Below are 12,728 nucleotides of genomic sequence, written 5' to 3' on the forward strand. Positions count from 1 at the left end.
ATTATTATTATTATTGTTGTTGTTGGATGCAGCATAGTTAGAGTCGTCAGACAACTCGTCGCCACATTTCCTGCATTTTTTGCAGAGGTCATTTTTATTACTATTTACAATGTTGTTATTATTATCGTTGTCTGACGCGACCCGCCCGTCACCGCCACCGATGTTGATTAGGTTGTTGTTATTGTTACTGTTGTTAGATGTGTTGTTGACTAAAGTTTTGTTAACATTTGTGACTAGATTACTATTGTTTGGTGTGACCAGGTTAATTAGACTATTGCTTATGCTATGGATTGTACTATTGTTAAAACTATTGCATACTGTGACTAGGGATCGAACATCAGTGTCAGTAACGTTCGGGGGACTCGGAGGCGTAGCCATAATTGGGGGAGAACGAATTACAATTTCAGGGAATAAATGGGGGGGGTCACTCACCGTCGCTGCTGTTGACTCCCTCTGCTCCCTGGATTGTGGCGGGCTTATTGGCCCTTTTTCTCCCTCTGTTGTCCCCAGTACTGAACAACAGCTCTCGTCCAGTTCGTTGACCATGGCCAAGTTGCCCACGATCAACGTGGGACTTGTCTTGGTGGCCATGATCGGACCCCTCATTGCCGATGTCGTGACTGTGGTTGTAGTTGTTGTTGTTGCCGCGAGTGTCGCTGAGGACACCACAACAGGCAGCAATGACGTCCTCCTTGGTTGACCAGGGCCTTTTAAGATGGTGGTTGGTGGAGCAGACTGTGCCCTGGTCCCTCTGGTAGTTGCCTCGGCGTAGGTCGTCGATGGATTGACTAGTTTGACCAGGTCAGCCCGAGGCTTGGGCTTTGGGGCGAGGGCTGGAGCTGGTTGACTGCTCGCCCGCATTGACCTGGTCATGACCCTGGATGGTGGCGTCGAGGACTTCCGTTTGGTGGACGTCGTTGTTGGTGGTGGTGTGCTGCTCTTACGTGGAGCTGCCTGTTTGGCCCTCAGAAAAGCAGTTATTGTCCTGGTCCCTGTGACCCTGACATTTGAGACTACTCGCGGCTTCGTCAAGACGACACGGCAGTTTTTGGTAGCACTGGTGGTGCCTGACGTGGCGGTATCAGTGCTGGTGGGGGTCTTTCTCGCTGTTGATGTGGATGGACGAGAGGTTGCGAGTCGGGTACTGGGGATGTACTGCTGCTCGTAGATGTTGATTCCCTCCTAGTGGTCCTGGGGGTGCTGGTGATGGTGGTGAGCGACGACCTGGTGTTTGGGACACTACTAGGGGGTTCGAGTTGACGCAGTACTATTCGTAGATGTGCTACGCCTCACTCTGCTAGCTACATCCTCGCCTGTGCTACCGCTCCTCCTATCTCTATTTGGGACGACCGGGTTTGCGGAAGCCACGGAGGCACGGATTGCTGCAGGCCTGGCTCCACGAACTTTGGCTTGTGCAGCAACTACCCCCGACAGTATTTTCCGCGTCGTGGTGTAATTGTTCGCGGGTTCTCCCCTGAGGGGGGAGCCTACTGTAATTTCCGATGGGCTATGGTCACCCGGGTGTTCCTTGAGTATATGAGACTTCACTGTCTTCACAGGATACCTCCCGGTTCCAACGAACCCACAGATGTTGCACCTGTGGATTACGTTGGCCCCGAGATGCATCCGTTTGAAGTGCTGCATAAATGCAGCGTGAGTCCCATATACCCCAGTTACCCCTCGGGCAGTGCTGGCGTAGCACTCCGGGCACCTAAGCTCCCTCGGGAGGGGGATGTTTACGATAACCTCCATACCGGGAAGTCACACACGTAGGGGGGAACAGGAAATATATAGAGTTCCCTTATACAAGGGAGCCAACAAGCGTGCAAAAGGTTGTCCTAGGGGTGTGGAACGGACCACGAAACCCACGGACAGGAAACGAATGAGAGAGATAGAAAAAGGATAGAGGGCACGAGATTACGGGATAAGCGGGAGGTATCCGCTATTCCCGTAGGCTCAAGGGACCCGAAGAAAGAGAGAAACGGAAATAAGAAGTATACTGCCCTGTGGTGTTAAGTGTACCACAGGAAAGTATGGAAGAGAGAGAAGTTAGGGAGCTCGAAATTAAGGAATAGGTTTCCCTAATTCCGTCCTCGGGGTAATGGTAAGTGGTAGGATAGGTAAGACTGTAGCGGGTCAGTTACCAGTGTAGCACTGGTGAACTTGTTCGCTACAAGTTACCCTAGGAAGGTCGCGACAGTTAACTACCCGTAGGTAATTGGTCGTCACAGACCACTGAGGGTAAGTCAGGGAACTACAGTACTGGTTAGTTACCAGCACCGTCGGTTACCCGACTGGGGTAAAGAGAATTGATGACAAGTTTTTCACCAATTCCCTGGGAGTGAGTGTGTTGCCACACTCCAGGTAAAAAAACGGATAAAGGGGGTAAAGAGAGAAGAGAGAAAGAGGGAAGGCTCCCAAGTAGAAAAAACGTGCGTGACTTACCTTTTGCAGGAGGTATCCCGTGATGATGACAGAAACTCCGTGGATTCCACCAAGCCAGTCGTCCAGGAAGTCGTCTTCTCCGGTGGTGGTGATTCTTTTTCACTCACACAAACTTTTTCACTGATTTTAATTAGAATAATACTAGTCAATGTGTGTTAAAAAAAAAAATATCACAGAGACCAATTTTTTTTTTTTTTTTTGGCCAAGATCAAAGTTGCTTAGTTTTAAAGTTCGTGGGGATTTTAATTAATCCCCATCAAAACAAGGTGTTAGGAAACACTGATTTTTGAAAATAGGCTTATAGAGCCGCGCTTGGCTGTACTGCAATGCCAAGGCAACTCGTGGCGGAACCGGAGCAAGCCCCAGATTTCTACCTACTTTCAAAAATCAGGTTAATATACTGGATCCTCAATGAGGATCGTACCAGATATTAAGCTGATAAGAACAGATACTACACTTTGATCTTAGCCATGAGGCCGAGAAGCGATGCCAAATCTTCATATAATATTGAATTTAACACTTCTAAAACAACTGTCTTCCAAGGGACAATGTTCACGATCGGGCGACACCACACGGAACTTTCGAAAGTTGCGATGGCTCCCACTTGGGCTCTCTCTCTCACTCTTGCCTTTAGTAATACTGTTTTCTATACCGCTATTACATTAATTTAACAATACAATTATTTATTGACAATAACTGCAAAAAAAAAATTTTTATTGTCGAGTCGGGTCAATTTTCGAAAATTTCTTTCTGTCGCAATTTTGCCTACAGAAAAGTGAATTTAAGTAGCTATTATATTTTATACATACTTTATCATATGATATGTTCCTTAAATTATTTAACAAATGACTAAATAATTTAGAAAAAAATTTTTTTTCTTGTTTAAAAAAAATGTTTATTCCCCATTTCCATATACATTGAAGTTCTGTAGTGTTTTTTCAATTGAAATTTTATTATGATAATTAATTCAGCTTATATTTAATAATATTAATTATTTATCTAATAAACTGCTCCATCAAAACAAAATGGATATTTCTTTTTATTTTATTCAACAAATTTCTTTACATTACCAAATTACATTCTGGTTACATTAATTAGAAATGGTCCAGTGACATCTAACTTTAATGTCATAATTTTATACTGACATGATAAGTAAAGTATTATACTGGTTATTATCTATTTACAGACCTTTTATATATATTTATACTTTATTATATATAGAATTATGACTATAAATTAACTGTTAAGAATTAAACTTCCAATTTTTTAATTTTTTACGAGTTAATTTTTTTATATTTTTTCGGAAATAATTTTTTTTATGGAATGAAAATTAAATTTTCATGTTCGTTCTACGCCAGTTTTATTATTTTAGTTTTTATTTTTTGAATACTTTAATGCTGCCATCTATTAATGTACACCTTGATACGTACAATTGCAAAGGATTCACCGGACGGCCGGACACAGGCTCGTCTATAACCTAACTTCTACGTGTTCCATTTAGGGATGTACGATATCGCAAAAAAGATCGATTTTCAAAAATCGAATTGAAATTTCAATAAAGAATCGATTCTAGAGAAAATCGATAGTCAATAAATCGATTCTTAAAAAATTGAATTGTAAAATTAACGAAGGTATATATTATTAAATTAAGATATAAATTTTTATTTTTAAATTAAAACCATTATTTAATTTAATTAATTCAATAATTACAAGTTAAACAGTAAAATAATGACAAGTTAAACAGTAACATAATGACAAGTTAAACAGTAAAATGATTATGTTAATTACTTAATAAATAATTATACTTTAAACAGTTAAATAATTAAATAATTATAGTTTAAATCTTTTTTAATCAAGCTTCCAATCTTCAATGTTAATTGATTTCAAAAACAGTAATTGTTGTAAATGAGGAGCACTAATCCGATTTCGAATAGCTGAAGCTATTTGACCAGCAGAAGAAAACAGTCTTTCCGATGGAACAGAAGTAGCTGGTATAGATAAATATTTTATTCCTAGTTTCGATAACCGAGGAGCTTCATTTTTTTTTTTAGAACCAATAGTCAATTGGATCAGTTTCAATTTCAATGATAGCTTCATTCAAAAATTTTTTTAGATCAATGTCCCCTTCTTCAACAGTTGAGTGTTCGTGTAATTCTTGGTCTTGTTTCACTAATTGACGATGATAGTTGAAAAGATCATTGTCAATACTGTTTTTATTAATTGGAGTTTTAAGTTGGTTAGTAGGTTTCGATTTTTCAGTTCCGGACAAGAAGTCATTTATTTTTTTTCGCATGTAGGAACCGAGTAGGAACATCTTGAATGAGTCTTAAAACTTCATCATTGTTTTGTACCTTTTTCAATTCAGCAGCTGCTATTGGACTTTTGAAAAAAATAACTACATTGTGAACTTTGTCAATGATTTCTTTTAGTTCTTGACATTTATCAAAGGTATCAGTCATAGCCAAATTCAGAGAATGTGCAAAACATCTTAAGCCTTTGTGAACTCCAAAAGTATCATTTACAGCTTTCACCATGTTTGCACCATTGTCAGTTACAACTGCAGTAACTTTATGTTTTGGAATATTCCATTTTACGAGTATATTTTCAAATTGTTTTGAAATATTCTCAGATGTATGCCGATCAGTCAATTCAATCATATCTAAAGTTAAAGTTTTTAAAGAGTTTTCTTCTACGTAATAGACTGTACAGCCTAGGAAATTTCGCGAGGTTTTTGTCTCTGTCCAAACATCAGCAGTCATCGAAAAAGAATCGATAGCTTCTAATTTTTTTTTAATAACATGGTCAGAACTTTAGCTTTTTCTTCAATCAACTCAGTTCTTTTCTGTCGACTAGGAATTTGATAGTGAGGACAAATTGTCGTTAATAACATTCTTAAGCCCTGTTTCTCAGTAGCCATGTACGGTAAATCATCTTTCACAATCATAAATACTAATGTATTTGTGATTTTTTCATGTTGACTGCCGCCATCTACGTAAAGACATTATTAATTTCATTTAAAATTTGTAAATAAAATTAACATCTTATAACTAAATAAAAATTCCAATTACTTACTTTTAAATGACAACATTCGATTAAAATTCTCTGCTGCTCTGAATTAAATGTTTTTGATTGAGTATTTAAATCTTTTTTATTGCTGTTGATTTCAACTCCATCCTGAAAAGTTATTTTATCTCAATTTCAATTGCGATAAAAGTAAAACAATAATATTGGAATTAAAATAATAAAAAAAAATCACCTCAAAACGATCATTTACGCTAAGATCAACGAAGACACTAGAGTAGCTTTCATAATGTGACCTTTTTAAATGATTTTTCAAATTAGTCGTGTTACCAGGAGCTGCAATATTTTTTGTGCATAATTTATATTCTCCTCCTTTTGGAGTTTTAATAAAAAAGCTCCAAACAGAAGATTTTTTCTTCCTCGTGTTTTTAATTATTTTTCTAAAAAATTTTATAGTCATTAAACTATTGAAAAAATTAACAAGTAATCACTAAAAGATTTTTAAAATAATAAATAATAAATAATAAATAGAATGAATACCCAGGATTAGAATTTTTTGACTTAGGTTTGGTAGATTCCATTTCAGGTCGATTTTGAGAACTTGACTTAATAACTTCTTGTACCTGAATATCATTGTTCAATATTGTTTAATGTCGTCGTTACTGCTTAACTTTTCTATGAAAATTAATTATTATTGTTAAATTATTGCTCATGTTATTGTGATTTTAGTTAGTAAATACTAATTACCTTTGTTCGTTTCATTTTCTGAAGAATTATCTTTGTCTGTTTTTGAGTCATCTTCGGTGTCTGTAAGTCTGTCAATTGACTTACTAAAATCAAAAATAGTTATAATTAAATAATTTAGATTTTTATTAGTTAATGTATCTCATATCTATTTAATGAATTATAAAGAAAATACATACAAATCCAGACCGTTTTCACTCATGTCTATATGATGAACTCCATTATCAGGAGTCTCGATTCCTCTTTCCATAACCCGCTCCCACATAAAACGACGAGCATGCTCATTATTACTAAATAATTAAGAATGTGTTAATTAAGTTATGGAATATATATTAATAAAATATGTTTCTGCGACGGGTGAGTAATAAGAAACAAAACAAACCTTGTTATTGCCATATAATTTTGGAAATTAATCCCTTCTACACACCAAATCGTATCTTGGTTCAATGAAAAAAAAATTTGAAATGTTCTTTCAGAAGACGGCACTGAAAGTAAAAATTAAATTAATTTAATAAAAAATAAATGTAAAATGTTTATTCCATATTTCATAATACCGAAGTTAGCTGTCAGCTGTCAGCTGTCAATTAAAAAAATTTTTTTAACAAATTAATAACAATAAAAAAATGCTTCTAAAAACTTTCACTTATAATTTTTATTAAATTTCACATGTAAAATTTTTTAATTAAATTTTTTTTATAATTTATAATTTAATTGCTATAAAATTCTAAAAAAATTTTTAATATCTGTCAACTTCAGTATCATTATATTTCAAAAGTATTAATTAATTTATTTTTTTGCATGCACTTTTTAATTATTTAATTTATTATTTGATTATATTATTCTGTAATTTAAATATCAATTGAATTTAAATAAAATTATTTAATACTTACAAGCTTTAAAACACCTCATTATTAGTAAATTGATAAACAACGTTGATTTGTACCAGTAACAGAACTTCTGATATTATACTTATTATTAAAAACAAAAGACGATTTCAAACTCAACGATCGCAGCGCCGTAACTACTTCCTAATGCTAATGCTATATACCTATATGATCTCATTTATTTGTCGCGAGCTTATTGAGCTATTGTTCTAAAACTAAGTCTTCTAAGTCTCCCCAGAGAAAGACATTTTTCAGAATTTTGGAACAACTGTATATAATATTTCATAACGAGATTTCATTCAACGTATTCCGATTGTTAAATTTGACATTTTATTTTCTGTGGTAAAACATGGCACAAAAAGATGAAATAAAAGTTTCTGCAGTTTCGCATAAGTACTTGACTTTATTTAAAATAATTATTATTGTAAATCAATAAAATCTATTTGATAATTTTTCTAAAGTATAAGTTACAATTTAACACCTGTATATTGTACAGATCAATCTGGTGAAAGAAAATATATTTTTTACTTTCAAATCGATGAAGAAGCTGCTTACAAAGTGGAAAATTTGGATTTTATAATACTTACTTAAACATTAAACGTAAGTAAATATGAATTCATGTTCAGCTATTTTATTGATATAATTCTAATTAAATTTATTATATAGATGACAATAATTACGCTTTATTGTTTATTCTTAATCTCATCGAGAAGGGGTACTATCCAGTGACATCAAAGAAGTACGCTTCGATCTACAAAATCATAGATTGCATCGATTTTGAAATTATAAATTAATATCGCTTATCATTATTAAAAATGACTAATAAAAACTAAACATTATAATCAAAAATTTTTATTTGAACGTGAAAAATTTTATTCCTTAAACTATACACTAGAATAAAGTGTACATTTTAAAATCCCCGGTCATTCCGCCATCTTGTTTTCAGTCAATCAATCTTCAACCAAAAAAATCGATCTCTCGAATCGTTTTCATGGAACGAATCGATTAAAATAATCGAATTGTCTACATAAATAAATCGATTCTAGTGAAGATCGATCTTGAATCGTACATCCCTAAGTTCCATTACCATGCTATATAAACCATAACAGTGATATTAAACCAAAATAATTTAAATGAATCGAAGTAATTAAAAGTAATATTGGTATTTTTTGTAGCTTTTGAATATGAATTTGCTACCGAAGTGTCATGAGGAGTTCAGTAAAGAAGATTACTGGAATTCATTTTTCAAAAAACGTGGAAAAAAAACTTTTGAATGGTAAGTGTAATATTTTTAAATATTCAACTTTTAATTATGGTTTTCACGTCAGATATTTAAGTTTTTCTACTTCTTAAGGTACGGAGAATATCCTCAACTATGTGGACAGTTGTCAAAGTATGTTAAAATAAAAGACGAAATCTTAGTTGTTGGATGTGGAAATTCAAAACTAAGTACGGACTTATACGATGTTGGATATAGGTAATTATAAAAAAAATAATTTTATTAAATATCTATTAACTTCAGTCACATTATGTACTGCTTTTTCCGAAACGTGAGCGTGATTTAAAAAAAAAAAAAAGAATTTTCAAGTCACGTTGAAATATTATTTCTGAATTTATATGTATTTTTCTTGAAGAAAAAATATCCGATACATCATTTTTAATTATCGTGTTAATTTAGTTGAAAGATAAATTAAATTTTATATCCAAATTATAGTGACTAATAACGTTCATATTTTATCAATAATACTAGAATCATTTGATGATAGTATGTAATGGATTATAATATAGTAGTGACAGCGTAAGAAATATACTTTGTAAATAAAAAAACAAAATAATTCTGTAATCTTCAAAATTTACCCCGTTGTCTTTTTCAGGAGCATCAAAAGCATCGATATTTCTAAAGTTGTAATTGATCAGATGAAAGAACAAAATAAATTGGACCGTCCCGATCTCGTCTTTGAAAAAATGGATGCTACAGAAATGACTTACTCCAATGATACATTCAGTGTTGTAATCGATAAAGGAACATTGGATGCTTTAATGTCAAATAATGACGAAGACACTTGCGCTAAGATTGATAAGTATTTTAATGTAAGTATTTCCACTGTTTTCAATTTCATGAATTAAATAAATTACAGTTTAAGATCGCTGATGTCAATTGATAATATTATACTAGTCTTTTAAATGTAAAAAAGTAAAATAATCTTTTCTAAATTAATTTTGCAAAAACAACTAATTTAAATAAAATTGAAGTTACCAAACATCTGACAATGAAAAAGAAATTGTTATTAATTTATAAATAAATTATGATAAAGACGATAAAAATACGTTCTTTTATTGGAATTAAAAAAATCAATAAAACTAAAAAGAGTTAAATTACCAAGACAAACTTGAAAAGAAAATGACTGAAAAAAATTATTGAAATTCATAAACCTTTTAAAAAAAGTTTCTTTGTTATTGTTTTTAAAACTAACAAGCTGATGAAGCTAAAAGCTTAAGACTTGAATGTAAGAAATATTGAAAATATGCTACTGTTTACTTTTTGGTCTTATGTCACCTATACTGATCTGACCACTTCCTAACTATGCTTTTTCTTTTTTTCAATTTCCTAACTTCTGGTAGTCTATATAGTTTATAATAGTTTTAGATTCTTCTAGTTTCAAATAAATTTACTACAATGTTTTTTGTTTATTTATGCAGGAAATTTCCCGAATTCTACGAAGAGGGGGAAGATACATATGCATTTCATTGTTACAAGAACATATTTTAAGGAAACTAATTTCTTATTTTGCATCTTCGTATTTTATGTTTCGTATCACACGATGTCAAGATGCTGAAATCAAAGCGCAAAAAGAAGACGGCAGTTCGTTCCCTGTTTTTATTGTTATGGCAACCAAATTTCCAGGACTATCTCAGCAGGTAAAATCTTATAAATACATTTTTAGAGAAAATAAAGGCGGAATACAATAATTTTTATTTTATTTTGTTTCTTTTTTTTCAAAAGAAAAAAAGAATAAAAAAGTTCATTCTATTATTTATTTTACTAGATATTTTTAATTAGTCAAGGTTTTACTTTAATTCTACTTTAGAACTACCTTTATATGAGTATTTGCAATATGAAATATTTAAATTATTTCTTATTTAAATAAATTTTTAATTTTCAGATCTTAGAGTTAGCTTTGACTGGAGATCACATATCCAAAGTTTCAAATACTGAAGAACTTATAAATGCAGTTTTAGCAGTTCAGCAATCAAATATCGTATGTAACAGACTTCAAAAAAGAAGTATTGCTGACATAGGGGAAATAACACTTGACTTATTTGAACCTGAAAATGATAAACCAAGGTATATTATTCACGTACTTGATCGACCCAGAAGTAACGGAAAATCATATGCAGTTTTTTTAGTACCCCAAGGACGGTAATTATTAATTATTAACTATGAATTTTTGGATAATTCTTTAGATGTGTGGCTCTACTATTTTTCAGCTATAAAAAATTGATTCATTCATGTTTTTTTTTTTTATTTTCTCATTTTGTTATTTGTCATGGTAGATTTATGAATAAAATTTAAAAGATTATAAAAAATGAATTTCACAATTCAAAAGTAAAAAAAAATGCATTACTTTTAAATTGTCGATCAAATGTCAAATTTTACAAATTTTTCAAAAAGCATTAAATATTTTGACGCTTTTTTTTTTTTTTTATTAAGTATTTCATACTTTTTAAGAAAGAAAATAATATGGTACTCTACGAATTGATGTTAAGAAAGTTTCAATGAAAAACGAGATAAACATGCATTTTTTTTTTTTGAAACTGAAAAAAAATAAAAATATAAAATTTTTGATGAAAGATTAATAAATCTGTTATGGGAACGGACATAATAAAAAAAATTATTTGTCGATTACACTTGTAAACTACGATTGATTTTTAAAAATACGATTGACTACGATAAAACAATGTTTCTTTGTTTTATTAGAGATAGTGACTGGCTTTTTGGAACAAAAGAGGGTAGAAAAGAATTTGCTGAGCTTATGGAAAAAGATCGAATAGCAATCGTAATTCTTGGAAGAAATCATACTTTCAAAAATTGGGATCAAGTAAAAGAAGAATTAAATTATTCAGTAAAAAATTTAGCTCCACCTGGACTTCCACCAAATTTTTCAATCGCTTATTTGTCACTCGGACCAGATGTTGGGAAATGTGAAACCCTTCATGAAGAAGAAAGTGAAATCAACGGGCGTATTAGTATTGAAGATGTATTTAGTGATGATCAGGATATAAAGTTCCGAAGGCTTATATTTCTTAAGAATCAATTTGTCATACAAAGTGATGCCATGGTTAAATCAATTAAAACTAGACGGGGAAAAAAAAAAGATATAATTGAACATGGGTATTTAGCATGTGAGCATCATGCATTTATGTCGATCGGAGTGCAGGCTATGATTGGAAATAATAGTAATAAAACTAACTCAAAAGAAATCCTCGTGGTTGGATTAGGCGGTGGTGGTCTTTGTATGTTTCTTTATCGGTGCTTTCCACAGGTAAGATATAGAATAACTAATATCAAATTTTAATTTATATTTAATGTAAATAATAAATGGTATATTCATTTAACTTTTTCAGTCTAAAGTAACTGCTATCGAAATAGACAAAACAATATTGAAGATAGCCCAAGAATATTTTAGTTTCATTACCGACAATAGATCTAAAGTTGAAATATGTGATGGAATAAAATATTTAGAAGAAGCTGCAGAAAGTGGCAAAAATTTGATGCTATACTATTTGACGTAAGCACTAACGATAAATTGTTAGGAATAAGCTGTCCGCCTATAGAGTTTCTAAAACCTTCAGTTCTATCTTCAGTATCAAAGTGTCTCAATAAAAATGGTTTCTTTATATTGAGTTTAGTATGTCGCGATAAAAATTTACGACCAGAAATTATCAATGACTTAAAAAATGCCTTTTCTTCGATTACATCAGTTAAGATAAAAGATATTATTAACGAAATTTTATACTGTACAATATCAAAAAAAACTCCTGATGAGTGGAAGAAAATATGGAATGATTCTAAAGAAAACTTCAAGCAAAGCTTAGAGAAAAATAAATTGTCCATAAAAAATGATACAGAAACTTCAGAATTTCTTCAACATTTAACAGTCGAATTATAGTAGTTAGTATAATTAATTTGATATTAACTTCAAGATTAAATAGATAATGCTTGTTTGTTAACATTATACAATAGAAAAACCAATTTGATTTACGAATTGTTAAAATATTTTTACCGTTACGCATCGTTATTTTTATACGTTTCAAATAAATTGTTCGAAAATACTAAGAATTTTTTTTCAGAATTGAATTGTTTTTTCTTGACAATTTAGTCTCATCTAATGATATATTGGTCAAGTACTGTAAATGATAGTTTCTCATTATCTCTAGTAATCGAAACGTTAGTTTCTTCGTTTTTATTCATGTAATTTCATCCATATTTTACAACTAGTATGCTGAAAATCGTAAGTTTCTGTTCAATGTTTAATATTATATTAGAAAGGTAGGATCTAGAATGAATTATATTCACATCGACATCAATTTTAACATTACAGAACGACGTAAAAATATAAATAAATTAATTAA

The 12,728-nt window shown here is 31.7% G+C and overlaps 2 protein-coding genes and 1 non-coding gene across 4 annotated transcripts; 1 reads left to right on the forward strand and 2 right to left on the reverse strand.

Annotated features, from left to right (window-relative positions):
* Positions 1-2,741: 2,741 nt before the first annotated feature.
* LOC141525968 (U2 spliceosomal RNA) lies at positions 2,742-2,933 on the reverse strand. Its single transcript, XR_012478937.1, has one exon. It is a non-coding gene; the product is annotated as a U2 spliceosomal RNA (small nuclear RNA).
* A 1,375-nt stretch (positions 2,934-4,308) lies between these two features.
* On the reverse strand, positions 4,309-7,122 carry LOC141525937 (uncharacterized). 2 transcript variants are annotated; one of them, XM_074240642.1, is made up of 5 exons: positions 7,101-7,122; positions 6,593-6,695; positions 6,390-6,500; positions 6,214-6,296; positions 5,906-6,141 (listed from the first exon to the last, which is right to left on the reverse strand). In XM_074240642.1, the coding sequence occupies exons 1-5, from the start codon at positions 7,117-7,119 to the stop codon at positions 6,104-6,106; spliced, it is 354 nt and encodes a 117-aa protein (XP_074096743.1). In that variant the 5' UTR covers positions 7,120-7,122; the 3' UTR covers positions 5,906-6,103. The 2 variants fall into 2 exon arrangements, with proteins under 2 accessions (XP_074096742.1, XP_074096743.1); XM_074240641.1 differs by lacking the exons at positions 6,593-6,695; positions 7,101-7,122 and adding exons at positions 4,309-5,433; positions 5,518-5,619 and having other exon boundaries at positions 5,702-5,930; positions 6,007-6,401.
* Positions 7,123-8,180: 1,058 nt separating this feature from the next.
* Positions 8,181-12,448, forward strand: LOC141525964 (eEF1A lysine and N-terminal methyltransferase homolog). The gene is given in 8 exon segments (XM_074240676.1): positions 8,181-8,370; positions 8,449-8,571; positions 8,969-9,185; positions 9,795-10,013; positions 10,259-10,515; positions 11,074-11,638; positions 11,721-11,859; positions 11,862-12,448. Coding segments are annotated over 8 exon segments (2,016 nt in total). The 5' UTR covers positions 8,181-8,278; the 3' UTR covers positions 12,266-12,448.
* Positions 12,449-12,728: the final 280 nt, after the last annotated feature.

The sequence above is a fragment of the Cotesia typhae genome, unplaced genomic scaffold (assembly GCF_013202065.1).
Source record: "Cotesia typhae breed Kobodo isofemale line unplaced genomic scaffold, CoteBio_Ctyphae contig_28, whole genome shotgun sequence".
NCBI lineage: Eukaryota > Metazoa > Arthropoda > Insecta > Hymenoptera > Braconidae > Cotesia > Cotesia typhae.